The following is an 18,386-nucleotide window of genomic DNA, read 5'->3' on the forward strand; positions in this document are numbered from 1 at the left end:
GGTTGCGGAATGTTTCCCTCGGGAAGAATGGTTTCACGCGTTTGAATTTCCACACTGAGTGGAACATTTTCTTGGTTGTAGAGTTCACTTGGCTCTCCAGTGTAAGGTTACGGTCGATATGCTAATACCACCACCCTGTTGGCTGAAAATAAGAAGGATCTTGAACGTCTGATCAGGATGAGAAGAAAGTGAGAAGATTGGACTGCACCCGAACATCAAAGAGGCAAAGATCATGACATCAACAAAAAATGTGAATGTTGACATCAAGATCAATAATGAAGAAATTGAAGTCATCAAAGATTTCATCTTTCTTGGCTTCAAAATTAATCATGATGGTGAATGTACCCCTGAGATTAAGAGATGGTTGACACTTGGAAGAAGTACGATAGGTAGCAAGAACAACATCTGGAAGAGCAAGGACATCAAACTGGCAACCAAATGTAGATTGGTCAGTGCAATCACCTTCCCAATAGCAACATATGGCTGCGAATCTTGGATGCTGAGAAAGGCTGACAGGCGAAAAATTGATGCATTTGAATTATGGTGCTGGAGACAACTGTTACATATTCCATGGACAACCAAAATAACAAACCAAGTAGTTCTGGAATTTATCAAACCAAACATTTCACTGGAAGCCAAGATAGAAAACCAAAAGGTCTCCTATTTTGGTCACATCAAACGAAGCAAGTCCCTTGAAAAAGGCATCATGCTTGGAATGGTTAGTGGCAAAAGAAAAAGAGGCCACCCTAGAATTCGCTGAATAGATACTATCAAGGAAGATACTGGAATGAACATAGCAGAACTGAAAGAAGCTGAGAGAGATCAGAAGGCATGGCAAACACTGATCCATAGAGTGACCGAGAGCTGTACTCAACTGACTAGATAAGGAAGGAAGGAAGGATTGGACAGAAAACAGAAGGTAGGGTGTTAAATGGTCATTTTTCTCAATGGAGGAGGGTGAATAGTGGTGTGTCACAGGGATCTGTACTGGGACTGGCGCTATTTAACATATTTATAAATGATTTGGAAATCAGAATGACAAGTGAGGTAATTATATTTGCAGATGACACAAAACTATTCAAAGTTGTCAAAACGCATGCGGTCTGTGAAAATTGCAGGAAGACCAAAGGAAAATGGAAGACTGGGCGTCCAAATGGCAGATGAAATTTAATGTAGACAAAATCAAAGTGATGCACACTGGGAAGAATAATCCGAATCATAGTTATATGATTATAGGATCCACTTTAGGAATCGGCACTCAAGAAAAAGACCTAGGTGTCATCTACTACAATAAAAAGCAACCTTAACGTTCTGAGGATACTGACGTCACTGAAGTCAGTCAGTCTCCCAGAACGGTTCGTGGATTCATGGTGCTGAAGCCACCCCACTGACCCGTGCCCCTCCCTCGCGTCAAACGTCATGACGTCGAGGGCAGGAAAAAAAAACTCAACTAAACAAACGGTTCGCACCCACGCAGGGGGAGGAGGAGTAGGAGTAGGGAAACACGCGGAGCGTGTTTCCCTACTCCTCCCCCTGCCAACCCACCCGCGGAAAGGGGACGCACCTCCAAAGCTCCGGAGTGCAAATGACTCCGGAGACCACTGTTCCCACATCCAACACCCCCCCCCCCCGCGCACCAAACCTCAAAACATTCAAGCTGTTCCCACATCAAACACCACCCCCTCCCCGCGCACCAAACCTCAAAAAATACAAGCCCCGCCCACAGATTCGTAGACCCCCCCCCCCAAAGCTGCAGCTGAACACAAGGACCTCCAAGCACCCCCCCCCCCCCCCCCCCGCGGCACCCACCTTCGCGTTGCTTTGCCGGCGGGGGACCTGAAACCCCACCAGCACAAGCCCTGTCTGCTCACTACGGCGTCATCTTCAGCGTTCCTAGCCTGTGGAGGCAGGGCTTCTGTGCGTCTGACGTCCTGCACGTGCAAGACGTCAGACGCACAGAACTCCGCCCTGCACAGCTACCAACGCCGACGATGACGCCGTAGTCAGCACACAGGACTTGTGGTGGCGGGGTTCCGGGTCCCCCGCCGCCAAACCAACGCGAAGGTGGGTGCGATGGGCACGGTGGGTCGGATGGCTGCGGCCAGATGCATCGCCGTGGGTGGGATGGCGCCGGGAGGGGGGGCATCGCACCTCACAGGCAACTGCAAAATGAGGAAAACCTTGCTAGCGCCCGTTTCATTTGTGTCAGAAACGGGCCTTTTATACTAGTTGTAGATAATACACTAAAATCTTCTGCTCAGTGTGCCATGACAGCCAAAAAAGCAAACAGGATGCTAGGAATAATTAGGAGAGGGATGCAAAATAAGACCAAAAATATATAATGCCTCTGTATCGCTCCATGGTGCAACCTCAACTTAAGTACTGCGTTCAACTCTGGTTGCCATATCTCAAACTAAGATACAGGGGAATTAGAAAAGGGTCAAAGAAGAGTGACCAAAATGATAGAGAGGATGGAACTGCTCCCATATGAGGAAAGGCTAAAGAGGTTAGGGCTGTTCAGGTTGGAAAAGAGATGGCTGAGGGGGAATATAATTGAGGTCTACAAAATCTTGAGTCGTATGGAGCAGGTGGAGGTGAATCGATTTTTCACTCATTCAAAAAAGTACAAAAACCAGGGGAAATTGCATGGAAATATTTTTAAAACAAATAGGAGGAAATATTTTTTCACTCAATGGTTAAGCTCTGGAACTCGTTGCCAGAAGATGTGGTAATGGCGGTTAGTGTATCTGGGTTTAAAAAAGATTTGGACAAGTTCCTGGAGGAAAAGTCCATAGTCTGTTGCTGAGATGGACATGGGGAAGCCACTGCTTGTCCTGGGATTTGGCAGCATGGAATGGTGCTACTAAGTGGGTTTCTGCCAGGTACTTGTGACCTGGATTGGCCACTGCTGGAAGCAGGATACTGGGCTAGATGGACCATTGGTCTGACCCAGTATGGCTATTCTTATATTCTTAAAATCAACTATAGTAGATTCTTGGGCACGGAGCTAAGGTGGTGACATTAATCTGACCTGTGTTTGCTGCTCTTTTTCCTTTGAAATTGTTTTATGGAGAACACCAAGGAAAAGCTTGTCCTAATCCCTCCAAGCCCAGGGCTTCTGCTCTTTCGATGGGACCAACAGATTTATTTGCGCAATGAACAGGCCAGCCAGAACGGTGAGTGAAATGCTTGCTTGAGAGCTCCACGGAAGCAGGAGCTATGGGATTCTCTCCCGGGTAGACTCTTTGCTGACCCCGGAATTAAGGCGCCTATCTCCTCAGTCACTTTTTGATAACTTTGTTGCTACTTCGGGAGAACAGAGTAGCTGAGCTGCAGTTGCACGGAGATGGTAAAAATCAGAGCTGGTCTCTCTTTAGAAACACTGCGAGAAGCAGCACAAGCTTGTGTTGGATCTCTAAGGAAATACTTCTGAGTGAGGCCATCGAATGCTGCAAACTTTCCAAATTTTTAAACACAGTCTAAAACTTCCCACATGAAATGTACTTTGAAATTCCTAGCTCAACACATGCAACTCTATAGACACACCTCTCCATGCCCCATATTAGTCACCAAATACATATTCCCTGAGACCTTTCCAGCTAGCCACATAGAGACACATACAAACTTTTCAAACTCTTCCCATACAAACACCAATACCCCTACCCCCCAGAAAACACTATACAGACCTTCCAACCATAAACACAAACTCCACATACACCACACCCCAGGTCTGCAAATGGAAAAATGGAAAAAGTGTCATATGATGAATGTTATGTTTTACAAATTGCTTATTTTGCAGCCTCTCCTAAAAAATGCAATCCCAGAGCTGCCAATTTCAGGAAGGCTATTTTAATTTAGCACTAGATTTTTAACATCCCTAATCTTATGATTACTGAACCTGTAGCACTGATGGTAGAAGTAGGGACCACAAACATAAGTTCAAAACCAGTACTGGCTAAAAATTCTCCCTCCTGGAACTGGCTAACTTGACAGCTTTGCAACCTGTCAAGGAATGAAAATGCAAGTCATACTAAAAGTATTTTAAATTGCTTTCCATACTCACTGTAGGTGGTATTTTTTCCAAAAATATTCTCATGAGAAGGGCCAGCTCTTCTGAATAGGTTCTTGAGCCCATTAAAGACACCAACAATTTTGTTAAAACTATCTGGCACTCTAAATTGGAGGAAAAAAGTTACTATAATATAACATTTAAAAAAAATGTTACTTTGCATCATAAATTTTAACTACAATACAGCTTTCAAAACAGCCATAATGATCACAACCAGAAAGGACGTAAAAACTATTCACTTTAAACTTTTTTTAAATGACCAAAACTTCATCGCAATCTGGTCACTTTCAACAGCATTACATATAATCAGTGGTTAACTTTCATCCCAGGCTTGGGAGTGCATGTGTGCATACACTTGCAGTACAAGTTATCATAACTGGAAAAACCTGGATACCTTAAATCAGTCTCTAAGCATCTTCCATATGTTACAAACTCAATTAAAATGTACCTGCCTCATTTCATTCTTTTGCTCTTATTTGTTTATTATATTTATACCCCATATTTTCCCACCTATTTGCAGGCTCAATGTGGCTTGCAAAGTACCGTAAAGGCGTTTGCCATTTCGGTTGATAACAAATACAAGATTGTGTTGTGGTCAAATGAGATAGAGGTGAATCAGGAGTCATGGGTTGAGGGAAAAGAGGATAGTAAATTGTCCAGTACGATCTTTGATTATGTTGTGTTGCAGGGTGTTGGGATTTGCTCATCTTTTTCTTTTCCTTTCCACTCAAATTCCTATAAAAATTATAGGTTGATATTCAGCAGGGTTTAGGCCTTTTGAGCAGGCCGGCCACCAATATTCAGCAGCACTTAACCAGGCAATGCTGCTGAATATCAACTCTGACTGACATGGCAGAGCTTGGGCAGAGCCAGCGCTTAATTAATTAGTGGCGATATTCAGTCTGCTAACCAGTTATGCAAACACAAAGTTAGGAAAGCAAAAAGACTAACCTGGTATAGGTCTGAATATGGCCGGTATCCAGTTAACTACTGGGTGATTGCACTGACCTGAATTTTCAATGCAGGAGCCCAAACATGGCCCAGCAATGCATATCCAAGCTTAACTCAGCCCAAGGCTTAAAAATGCTGACCACCACAGGCTAAATAATGGGCACTATATTTTTTCACCTTTCTTCTCATCTTCCAGATTTTTTGAGCAGCTCTTTACAACCAGCTTTCACCTTCCATACAACAAAATCTGAAGTGCTAAACATTCAAACTTTTTCATCTCCTACAAAACCCTCATACTGTATTTAGTTCATGTATTCTCTTTAGGCTCAGACCATATAAAATAAAATTTGTTTCTGGAGGGCAAATGGTGTATAACGAAACTGAATAGTTATTGTAGTTTTTTTTTTTTTTGCGTTTTCAATATACATTACAAGTCATACACAACTTGAAAAGGCAATACGGATTTATATTACTAACTATTAACATAACTTTCTAGAAGCATATTGATTAATCCTCTTTAGACCACTAAAACCTGGTGACCCGTGAAGGAAAATGAAACATAAGGAAAATGTAAACAAAATTTAAAGCAATATAGCATAGAAGATCTCTACTCTATCTAACACCACTTAGCTTGTTCTAACCAGCAGCCAATTTCTTCAGCTTAATAAATTCACTCAAATGTTCAGACTGAAAAAACACATATTTTATTCCTAAAAACTTTACTACACATTTACATGGATAGTTTAAGTAAAAGGATGCTCCCAGAGCTATAACATCAGCCTTCATGGCTAAGAAAGCTTTTCTTCTCTCCTGAGTAGATCTTGTTACATCTGGGAACATCCATACTTTTTTACCTAAGCAAAGTGTTTTTGCATTTCTGAAATACAATCTTTTAACATGTTCCGTCCTGTTCAAAAACAAAGGAGACTATCAAAGTCCACCTTTCAGTTTCTTCAGTCATAGAAGTATCTAGAATTTCTGTTATATTCAATACGTCCCTTTTCTGTATGGAGTGAGCCTCTGGAGTTGATTGTGAATCAGGTAATTTTTTTTGGCTGTATGTAATATATCTTGTTTATTGGCGGAAACATTTCTGGGGTATATTGTAATATTTCCACTAGATATTTCTTAAAAGCGTCCAGTGGGCTAACTCCAATAGATCTAGGAAAATTCAAAAGGCGAAGCGTCAATCTACGATGAAAATTTTCAAGCTGTTCTATTTTCCAATGGCCAAAAAGTCTGTCTTTTACTGTTATCACATTGAATTCCTGTATAGTCTTCACCTCTTGTTTTAAATCATTCATCTGAGTATTAAATTCTTGTTTAGTATTTTCCATTGTATTAGAAAGTAAATCTATTTTACTTACGAGGGATGAAATTTCTTTAGTGGAATTGGCTATTGATGCCTCCAAGCGCTGGAGAGCTTCTAAACAAAAAACAAAACAAAAAGGCACACAACTGCTTACAAAACAGTAGATAAAAAACAACAAAGCAGTGGAATCAAATGGTTCAAAAAAAACAAAAAGGCACACAAGTTGTGTGCCTTTTTGTTTTGTACCTGTGGGTATTGTTCCAATAAATGCATTTGATTCCACTGCTTTGTTGTTTTTTATCTACTGTTTTGTAAGCAATTGTGTGCCTTTTTGTTTTGTTTTTTGTTTTGTACCTGTGGGTATTGTTCCAATAAATGCATTTGATTCCACTGCTTTGTTGTTTTTTATCTACTGTTTTGTAAGCAATTGTGTGCCTTTTTGTTTTTGTTTTGTACCTGTGGGTATTGTTCCAATAAATGCATTTGATTCCACTGCTTTGTTGTTTTTTATGAGCTTCTAAAACATTCTCCAGCGTCGCCGTCCCAGTTCACTTCGTCGAAGCACTAGGCTGAGGAAGAAAAACTTCTTGTTTCTTCCCTCCATCGGTCATCGCCACCTCCAATCCTCGATTCAGGGGTTGCTGCACTACCGGGTTCGGTCCGCTGTGCCCCTGTTGGGGGAGGCGCCCTTCAGGCTGAGGCGGCGCTCGGTGGTCCGGGGGAGATAAGGTGGTATCAAGGCCCAAGCCTCCATGAGTTCCTTCCCATGAGGCAGCGGGACTCCCCCCGGATATCGGAGTAGGCGTTTTTGTGGCGTATCTGTCCATTGTTGTCCTACAGGGGGTCGAGGCGTCGAGGTTTCAACCTTCACCAACCCTTTACACTTAGTATGGGGCATTATTGGTAAGAAGAAAAAAGTTTTAGGAGACAAACATCCAGAGCTTGCATGCCACGAAAATTCATGCCGCCATCTTGTCCCGTGATCACCCGATCTCGAATAGTTATTGTAGTTAAAACAGATATTTGGGAGAAGAGATAGTAATAAAACCTCCCTCCCTCCAAAAACGATTTGGTGAGAACAGGAGAGAATGCCATAAAATTGTAACAGCAATTTTAAAAGGTGTTTTTTGAGGGTAAAAAACATTTTATCCAGGTAAATCCACTGTGTGAAAATTTCCCTCCTTCAGTACAGCTAACGGTACATATACAGTGAAATCCACTTAAGTGCAAGAAGGGTCTGAGGCCAAAGAAATACATGCAGTTAACTGGAGCATGCACTTAACCGTTGTGACCCAAAGAAGCTTGACATCTGATAACACGGCACCAGTGATTTCACAGTAAGAATACTGAAAGGTAATTTTAAAACAATATAGGAACGTAAGACCTTTGAAATAAGAATGATTGAATATTTTGACACCCAACAAACAGGACTTAATAAGGATCTGGGTTTTCTAACTCATTATAGAACATAAAGCTGTATTTCTTTGTTTATTTCTCTGTTTATTACCCTCCTCTCACCTACCAACATCCATTCTGTTAGAATATCAATGAAATGCTTTGATGTCCCCATGCATACCCCCACCCTCCCACTCTGTCAGACTGTCAAAGTAATGCTTTGATGTTTCTCTCATATATACTATCTGCTACCACATTTGCTTATTTCCGATCTGAGGAAGAAGGGCAACCTTCGAAAGCTAATCAAGAAATGTATTAAGTTATGTCCAATAAAAAAGGTATCATCTTATTTTCTTTTCCATGTTTTATTTTGTTTGATTTCACCTTAAACCATTACATTCCTATCCTTAATAAAAGAATTCATCATAACAAGGGCTGAATTTCAATTCAAATTAATTGCGCGGTTAAAGTCACTGCAGCTCCTTGTGACTCTGGACAAGTCACTTAACCTCTAGCGTACCAAGGGTGGGGTGGTGGGGGCAGTCTACCCCAGGTGCTGGCAGTAAGGGGGTGCACGGAGCAGTCGTGCAGCTGTCGGCTCCACTAGTTCCCTACCCCCTCTGACATTAGTGATGTTAACATAGGTAGCACTTAAATAACTAAGAACTGAAATAAGCAAAAAATTATAATCTGCATACAAATATAGGTGTTTTCCCCTAAAGAACTCAAAGATGTTAAACAAAACCAGCAAAGAAGCACTCTCCACAATGGTTGCCAATCAGATGATTGCTTTCCATTCTTCAGAGCACAGTAGGTTCGACTGAAGAAAAACATCACCAGACAAGAACAGTACCTGTAATCAGGGGTGTATCTGCGTGGGGCCACAGGGGCCAGGGCCCCCGCAGATTTCGCCCTGGACCCCCCTACCACAGACCCTCTCCACCTCCCTCCCGCCCGCCACCAACCCGTCGCCGATCTTTGCTGGCGGGGGACCCCAAGCCCCCGCCAGCCGAAGTGCTTTCTTCCGTGCAGGATGCAAGTTGCAATGCTTCCTGTTCTTCCGAGTCTGACGTCCTGCACGTACAACGTGCAGAACGTCAGACTCAGAATTTGGAATTCAGTCTGACGTCCTGCGCGTTGTACGTGCAGGACGTCAGACTCAGAAGAACAGGAAGCGTTGCAACTTGCAGCGGCGCAGCCTGCATGGAAGAGAGGACCTCGGCTGGCGGGGGGTTGGGGTCCCCCGCCAGCAAAGGTAAGTGACAGCAGCGGGGGAGGGTGTCATTGGTGGCGAGGGGGGGGTCCGGAAATGGCGGGGGGGGGGGATCGGTGGCGCCGGGGGGGGGGGCTAAAATGTGCCCCCTCCCTCTGGCTCTGGCCCCCCCTACCGCCCGAGTCCAGATACGCCCCTGCCTGTAATACCTATTTCACTCAATCTCCCAAAGACGCAAGCCCATGGGATATCTGTGCAGTAAATAGAATGCAGATGTCGGCATGCCTCCTACATTTATGTTTCACATCTACAACATCTTAAGTTTTGCACTTAAGGTGCAGTAAGTGCAAAAACATCATATTTTTGTAACTTGCTCCTTAATCTAGTTAACTGTTTCTGTTTTAGTTAGCAAGTCAAGATATATTTATACTATGATTAAAATATTTTAAATAATGTAGATAATTCAAACCAACCTTGGAAAATAGGGTCTGTCTGCATCAAAATATTTTGAAACCCTCCCAATATAATTTTTACAGCTCCCTGTATAACAAAGGAAACACGGAAAAAAAATTATTAGTTTAAGTGTAAGTATTAATCCATAAACATTTTCCAATATGACAAATTGAGTGCAAAGTATCAACTTTTGACTACAAATATTCTAAGAATACCAATTAAACAGTAACATACACCAGGATGCATGTCAATATTCAGTACTAAGTGGGCCTTTTTCTAAAAAAAAAAAAAAAGCCAGAATTGCCATGTAGTAACTGCAAAATCTTTACAATAACTGCTGGGGATGTTCCCAATATCTATCCATGCAGTTCAGCAAAGGTAATATCTTTCTCCTGTATTAACAGGAATGACAGAAGGAAAAAAGGCACTAGTTGCAGAGGTGACAGCAATTACCATGTGCTAACTGCAATGCACAGTCCACAAATATTCCCTACATATTCCACTGAATGAATTAGCATTTGCTGTTATGCTAGCACATTGATGGTTATCACGGCCATGTGGAAGTGCAAACTAATTTACCTGGTAACTACTTACTGCACTTTAGTAAAAGGTCCTTTAAGATGTATTTTTAAACTCAAAGGCTCAGGGGTACATCATTAACCACAAGGCAAACACATTAGAATCTCACTTTGATTTCATTTTGCATATTTGTTTTACAGTCGAAATCATTATATAATTTTAAATGTTGTAACCAAAATTATTATATAATCTTAAATTGTGGAAAAGTAATTTTGGATTACTCATTTACCCCCGCCCTGTTTACTAATCCGCGTGGCAATGCCCAGGGCCGCCAAGGGGCAAGGCCGCCCTGCCTCTGCCGCCCCCCCCCCCCCCGTCGCTCCCCCAGCCCCTGCCGCCCCCCCTTGCTCCCCCCACTGCTGCCACCCCCCCCCGTCGCTGCAGTCCGCGGTCTCACCTGCCTGCCACCACAGCTCCAGGCCCCCTGCATTCAAGGCGGCAGTCGCAGATCGCCTCTCTTCTGGCCTTCCCTCCCTGTGTCTCACCCTCGTCTGATGTAACTTCCGGTTTCCGCAAGGGCGGGACACAGGAAGGGAAGGCCCGAAGGGAGGCGATCTGTGACTGCCACTTCGAATGCATGGGGCCCGGAGCCGAGAAGGCAGGCAGGTGAGACCAGGAACTGCAGCGTCGGCAGCCGAGGCCCGGGGAATTTTGTCCCCCCCCCGCCCCCCCCCCCCCCCCTCAGCAGCCCTGACACAGCCCATTCAAAGTGAATGGGCTGTGTTGGTGCTAGCGTGGCTTAGTGATCGGGGGGGGGGGGGGGGGGCTAATGAAAAATTGCTAGTGAAATCAACCACTTTCCCCCAAAAGCAAACACATTTTCTCTACATTTTTTTTAAATAGTTAAGTAGGAGGTGATACTCAGGGGCCCTTTTACTAAAAGGTGTGAAGCACTTAATGGTTGGGCTTTGTGGTATTTTTGTAGCTAGCGTATAGTAAACCAGGTGTTAAGTGCTTTTGCATCAAGGCGTGTGAGCAGAGATCGGGCATCAAAGGCACCTGGCAGTTAATGCGCTGCACTTACCACATACTGCCTAAATAGAAGGCGCTAAGTGTTTCTGTGTTATCTGAGAGCAAGTACCACATATTACTCAAAATGTTAATGCACAACCTAAATTTAAAAGATAATGGGAATATCCTTAATAGGTGCCATGTTAAATTTGCAGCTACTGTGTGGTAAAATCCTGAATTAAGCCACACCAACTGAAAGTTTACCATAATTTAGTAAAAGGGACCCTTAAAATCATAGGGTTGATATTCAAAAGCGTTTAACTGGACAGGAGATGTCCTGAAATAGCTGGTTTGTGCCACTGAATAGCACCACTAGCCAGCCGTCCCCTAACTAGCTAGGTTAGGAATGGGCCAGCCTGGATATTCAATGTCAGAAGCACATGCCCTGACACTACAAATAAGGGGATCAGTTAAGCCCACGGTTGGAAGCTTACCAGCCGCTTACTGCAATGGGCTGAATATCGACCCCATAGGGGCCAATATTTAGCAAGTACAGTCACCACATTAATTTGAACACTGGCTCTGGAGCTTAATACATATATTCAGTACTGCTATCTGTATAAGTAGCGCATTGAATAAAAATATTAAGCACTGACCGAGGCTAAAAAGAAATCCTGGCACCACCTCCACCCCTCCTTTATTTGGCATCTAACTATATATATTTTTTCTGCAGCCCAATTCATAAAAAAAAAAAAAAAGCTGAGTTCTTAAATTTAGGATCTTAAGTTAGGCTTTTAGGGGTCCTTTTACTACGGTGCACTAAATGATAAGATGCCCGTTATATTCCTATGGTTGTCTTAAAGGATAGGAAACAGAGAGTGGGGTTAAATGGGCAGTATTCACAATGGAGAAGGGTAGTTAGTGGGGTTCCTCAGGGGGTCTGTGCTAGGACCGCTGCTTTTTAATATATTTATAAATGATTTAGAGATGGGAGTAACTAGCGAGGTAATTAAATTTGCTGATGACACAAAGTTATTCAAAGTCGTTAACTCGCGACAGGATTGTGAAAAATTACAAGAGGACCTTACGAGACTGGGAGACTGGGCGGCTAAATGGCAGATGACGTTTAATGTAAGCAAGTGCAAGGTGATGCATGTGGGAAAAAAGAACCCGAATTATAGCTACGTCATGCAAGGTTCCACGTTAGGAGTTGCGGACCAAGAAAGGGATCTGGGTGTCGTCGTCGATAACACACTGAAACCTTCTGCTCAGTGTGCTGCTGCGGCTAGGAAAGCGAATAGAATGTTGGGTATTATTAGGAAAGGTATGGAAAACAGGTGTGAGGATGTTATAATGCCTTTGTATCGCTCCATGGTGCGACCGCACCTTGACTATTGTGTTCAATTCTGGTCGCCGCATCTCAAGAAAGATATAGTAGAATTGGAAAAGGTGCAGCAAAGGGCGACTAAAATGATAGCGGGGATGGGACAACTTCCCTATGAAGAAAGATTAAGGAGGCTAGGGCTATTCAGCTTGGAGAAGAGACGGCTGAGGGGAGACATGATAGAGGTATATAAAATAATGAGTGGAGTGAAACAGGTGGATGTGAAGCGTCTGTTCACGCTTTCCAAAAATACTAGGACTAGGGGGCATGCGATTAAACTACAGTGTAGTAAATTTAAAACAAATCGGAGAAAATTTTTCTTCACCCAACGTGTAATTAAACTCTGGAATTCATTGCCGGAAAATGTGGTGAAGGCAGTTAGCTTAGCAGAGTTTAAAAAGGGGTTGGACGGTTTCCTAAAGGACAAGTCCATAAACCGCTACTAAACGGACTTGAAAAAATCCAAAATTCCAGGAATAACATGTATAGAATGTTTGTACGTTTGGGAAGCTTGCCAGGTGCCCTTGGCCTGGATTGGCCGCTGTCGTGGACAAGATGCTGGGCTCGATGGACCCTTGGTCTTTTCCCAGTATGGCATTACTTATGTACTTATCATTTAGCATGCACCAAATCTGTTATCACACTTTCGTAAAAAGACCCCTTAAATTTGTAGTCTATTTTCAGTAAAACATAGTATCCTGAGTTTTCAGTTGAAAAATTCAACTAAAGTTAGGGGGCAGTACCTATATTATTTGCCCCTTAACACATATTAAAACAGTAATATTGTATGTTATATTACCATAATGCACGTTAATTGAAGATGTCACAGGCTATCTAACAATGAAATGCAAAGCATGCAAATGCATATTATATAAACTGAATAATACAGCTTACGATGAACACAGCAAGCTGCTTTATTGCTAAAGAAATGATGCCATCAGTCCTCCTGAGTAACTTGTATGGCGGCCTGACTCCTTGCAGTAGTCTGGCAAGACTATTGTTAGGCATTGCAGGTGCATTTTGAACCCAGCGATGTATAGGGAGCGTCTGATGATCATTCCTACCTGATTCCTATGGAACACCATGGAGCAGTTCCTGTAGGCACCAGGGAGGGGGGTGGTAGGCTTATGTAAGAGGGTCTTCAGGAGGATGTTGGGGAGTCTGTACAGGAGGAGGGGGGTAGACAGGAGTGACAGGCTATGTATTAGCAACTTTCCCAGGTAGCTACAGAGATCTAAAGAGCACCAAATGGTTCAAACTGCAGATATGTAAGCCATGCAGGAAGGCAGTAGTTGGGTATGAAGTGTCCAGAACCAGATTACCAATCTTATATTGCCCAGTTTACTTGAAAACGTGGGAAGGCAAGGAAGGCCAGGAATAGAGGGAAAGAGATGGGAGAATACATGTTCATGGTCATTTGGGCAGGGTAGGCTAATGACAGGATAGGAATGCAGGACACAAGAGTAACAGAGCACTAGCAAAAGATGTGAGGGAAAGATATGGGAGCAAACATGCTGCAAAGGGACATCTGGTAGAGGAAGAGAGGAGACTGCAAAGAAATCAAATCAAATTAGGGCTTATATACTGCTAAAATCCCCTAAACACGGTTCAGTGCTGATTACAGTAGTTAGATTATAAGGATGTTACAGTACACACAGCGTCTATAGGAAAAGAGAGAGGAGGCTTTACTAGAAAGGGTAATGGAGGAAGAAGACTGCCACAAAGGGAGGGATGGTGGGGAAAGCAAAGCAGACAATATATTTTCTAGGGATACTGTTGAAAATTCATAATGAGTACTTTCTCCTATATAACTATGCCTCTCGCATTGAAACAGTTGTTCTCCCATTCCGATGGGAATCTGAACAGTGGCAATATGATCTTTAAGAGATCAAGAGGGGCATAATCGAAGGGGACGCCCAAGTTTTGCTGAGGACGTCCTCGCAAAACGTCCCGGTGGAGGGGCGGGGAAACCCATATTATCGAAACAAGATGGATGTCCATCTTTCGTTTCGATAATACGGTCGGGGATGCCCAAATCTTGACATTTAGGTCATCCTTAGAGATGGTCATCCCTAGACTTGGTCATTTCTGATTTTCGGCGATAATGGAAACTAAGGACGCCCATCTCACGAATGACCAAATGCAAGCCCTTTGGTCGTGGGAGGAGCCAGCATTCATAGTGCACTGGTCCCCCTCACATGCCAGGACACCAACCAGCCACCCTAGGGGGCACTGCAGTGGACTTCACAAATTGCTCCCAGGAACATAGCTCCCCTACCTTGTGTGCTGAGCCCCCCAAAACCCACTACCCACCACTGTACACCACTACCATAGCCCTTACGGGTGAAGGGGGGACATCTAGATGTGGGTACAGTGGGTTTCTGTTGGGTTTTTGAGGGCTCACATTTACCACCACAAGTTTAACAGGTGGGGGGGGGGGGGGGGGGGCCTGGGTCCGCCTGCCTGAAGTGCACTGCACCCAGTAAAACTGCTCCAGGGACCTGCATACTGTTGTGATGGACCTGAGTATGACATTTGAGGCTGGCATAGAGGCTAGCAATCAATATTTTGAAAGATATTTTTTGAGGGTGGGAGGGGGTTAGTGACCACTGGGGGAGTAAGGGGAGGTCATCCCCAATTCTCTCCGGTGGTCATCTGGTCAGTTCGGGTACCTTTCTGTGGCTTGGTCGTAAGAAAAACAGGACCAGGTAAAGTCGTCCAAATGCTCGTCAGGGACGCCCTTTTGTTTTCCATTATGGGTCGAGGACGCCCAAGCAGAGCCGTAGCGAGGTGAGCTGACACCCGGGGCGGGTCGCCGCTGCGCACCCCCCCCCCCAGGTGCAGCACGGCGAACCCTCCTCCCACTGGAGCGCATACCTGCGGCAAGGGACGGGCGGGAGGGCCGATCCGCCCCGACTGCACGTTGCTGGGGTGTGTCAGCTCCGCACTGGTTCACTGCTCTCTCTGTCCCAGAACAGGAAGTAACCTGTTCCGGGGCAGAGAGGGCAGTGCACCAGCACGGATCCGACACCCCCCAGCGGCGTGCACCCGGGGCGGACCGCCCCCCGCCCCCCTTCCTACGCCACTGCGCCCAAGTCCCGCCTTCGCTACGCCTCCAACACGCCCCTGTGAACTTTGGTCGTCCCCACGACGGAAAGCAGTTGGGGACGGCCAAAATCGGCTTTCGATTATGCCAATATGGGCGACCCTGTGAGAAGGACACCCATCTTCCGATTTGTGTTGAAAGATGGGCGTACTTCTCTTTCGAAAATAAGCCTGCAAGTGTTTCTTTTATTTCTTTTCTCATTAGATTCTCTCCTGTGCAAGGCATGCCTGCTACCCGGGTGTGAATGTCCTCACACAAGCCAGAAAATACAAACCAGGCCATCTCCTCTGACTGCAGCTGAAATATAAGCAGATATATCAAAAAGTTTATATGCTAAAGGTGCCGAGTCTTTTTAACATTCCTGCATATCTTGCAAGTGGTTTTCAAACTTGTCTTTATTTGAGCAAAATACGGATTCCCAAAACTTTCTATCTTTTTTTGCAAATACCCATGCAAATGTAGAATCATACAGAGTTGATGGAAGCATAGCTGATTGAAAAACCTTTTTACTGATGAATTCTAGGTTTTTTTGCTTCTCTCCCGAACATGTGCTAAAATACTTTGTGGTTCACTTTATTTTCTTTAAAACTGACTCCACTACTGCTCAGTGATGTGGCAGATGTACTGAACTAAAACCCAAAATTGGTTAGAATTATATTTTATATCCATTTTCCTGGCAACTGGCACTCATAATGGTGGTACTTGCCTCATTCTGCTCTGACAGGGTGGTAGGTAACTGGTACTGCTACCATATCTTTCAATCTCAATGAAATTGAGTATTCATAACATTTCAGATCTAGATTCATTTTCTTCCTGGATCAGGAAGAGAGTCTCATTATCTAGCTGATACAATTAGGAAATGATAGGTCTTCCAGTGGGATATGCTCTTTGCTAATAAGGGAGATAGGTCTGATGATAATCCCAGGGAGTCTTCTCAATTCAACCCTTTTGGTGATCAGCTCCACAACTGGTCAGAAAGGTGAGGGTCCAATGTGTCTGAAAAGTCTTGCTTCTTCATCATTAGAAAATTCCTTCCTTAGAAGGGTAGGAACTCAGAGCCAGATTAAGGAATAAAACATTTTTTAAAAACTGGATTTTGGCCCCTAGGCATGTGCCTAGTTTCATTCCTTAATCTGGCTCTAACTAGGCACATGCCTAGGGGCCAAAGCTCCATTTTTTTTTCAGGAATCCCCCTTTCTAAATTAACTGTCTTGAAGCCAGAATTATGGCTAAAGTGTCTGGATATTTTTCAAAGTTTAGCCCTCTACAGTTCTCCAAGCCTCCTCTCCCCTTTCTGTGCAGAGGCTGTGGTAGGATCCAGTCAATAGGAAAGCTTCTAGTCACAGAAATGAGAGGCCGAGTTGCAAGTGCTGTGGGGGGAAGCTGAGCTCTGCACAGGGCCTTGGAGAGAGCCAGTGGAACAAGTGAATAGGGTTGTTGAGAATGCCCTCCCCAGACCCTTCCGGAAATCACTAAAAACTCATCTGTTCAAGCAAGCCTACCCAAATGATCCAATTTAATATGGCCCATCTACCCAACACATATCCAGGTGACAATGACAATGACCCAGACTACATCTCCCACCTAATCTCCCTATGCTTATCCCTTGTCCCATCCCCTCTACCCCCCCCCTCATGCTCACCTACCCCTTACTCATACCTCTCCTACTCCCTTCACCCTTGCCCATCCCTACCCACCTATCTCTTTTATTACTCTACTATAAATATCTTACATTGTCTATATCAATACTCTGTAATCCTTATTATTATGTAAGCCGCATTAAACCTGCTTTGAGTGGGAAAGCGCGGGGTACAAATGTAATAATAAATAAATAAAGGGAATGGGGTAAAAAGTGAGAAAACGGACTGGCAGCAAATAAAAGAACTTTACATGATGGTGTGCAGAACAGGTTTAGGGGAGGGGCACTGACTGAATGAGAACAGCAGAAACAGCAAAGTACCAGGAAAGAGAGAGTGTGTCTGTGAGTATATGTGCATCAGGGGCGCAGCCAAGGGTGGGTCTGGTTGGGCCTAGGCCCACCCAGCACTGGAGCACCCTTATCAGCACCGGATTATCATCAGTGGAGGGAGCTGGCTGAGCTCCCATGATCCTGCATGTCCTTCTCTCAGCGGTAGAGATTCCCACACATGCTGCCTACCGCCACTAACCCGGAAGTGTCTCCTCTGCCGTGTCCCGTCCCCTTTGTCACAACTTCCTGTTTCTGCTGGGGCAGGAGTCACAGGATGTGAGAGAGGAGACACTTCCGGGTTAGCAGTGGTAGGTAGCGTGTATGGGAATCGCTACCGCTGCCACTGACAGAGGGAAGCAGATGCAGGATTGTGGGAGCTCAGCCTGCTTCCTGCAATACCGGCGCTATTAAGGGTGCTGCCCCTCTGAAGTGAGAGGGTTAGGGGGGGGGAGGTCATGAGAGAGCATTGTGGGACATAAGGTGGAGAGGGGTAAGCAAGGAAAAAATCTTGCATATGGTGGTAGAGGGGAGGGGGATAGGGACATGTTGCATAAAGAGGGGAGAGGGACGAGAGAGGGAGAAATGTTGGACATAGGGCTAGTGGGGAGGGAGAGATGGTAAATGTTGGACATGGGGTGGTGAGGAGGGGGAGATGATAAAATGTTGGACATGATGGTGGAGGAGAGGAAGCAAGAGATGTTAGACAGGGCACAAGGGAGGGAAAGAGGCAGAAATGTTGGACATGGCAATGGAAAGGAGGAAGGGAGAGAATGCTGCATGAGGGGGGGGGGAGAAGTGTTGGATCCATGGAACAAGAGAGGGAGAGACGGTGGACAGTGGAGAGAGGGAGATATGTTGAACCTCGGGGTGGATGAGAGGGAGAGAAAGATACACCGGAGATGGAGAGGGGAGAAAGGAGATGTTGGATCCAGGAGCAGAAGGGAGCGATGGAGAGTTGTCAGACAGTGGCAGTGAGGGAAGAGAGAGGGAGAAATGTTGGAACA

General features: G+C 44.6%; 1 protein-coding gene across 1 annotated transcript in view; it reads right to left on the reverse strand.

Annotated features, from left to right (window-relative positions):
- Nucleotides 1-18,386, reverse strand: part of LYST (lysosomal trafficking regulator) — a 347,836-nt gene that overhangs the window by 237,301 nt on the left and 92,149 nt on the right. Inside the window, exons 9-10 of the mRNA XM_030195890.1 lie at nucleotides 9,414-9,480; nucleotides 4,064-4,173 (exon numbers count right to left, since the gene is read on the reverse strand). Coding sequence (XP_030051750.1) covers nucleotides 4,064-4,173; nucleotides 9,414-9,480 — 177 coding nt within the window. The remainder of the gene's footprint in view (nucleotides 1-4,063; nucleotides 4,174-9,413; nucleotides 9,481-18,386) is intronic.

This window comes from Microcaecilia unicolor, chromosome 3, assembly GCF_901765095.1.
Source record: "Microcaecilia unicolor chromosome 3, aMicUni1.1, whole genome shotgun sequence".
In the NCBI taxonomy this organism is placed as follows: domain Eukaryota; kingdom Metazoa; phylum Chordata; class Amphibia; order Gymnophiona; family Siphonopidae; genus Microcaecilia; species Microcaecilia unicolor.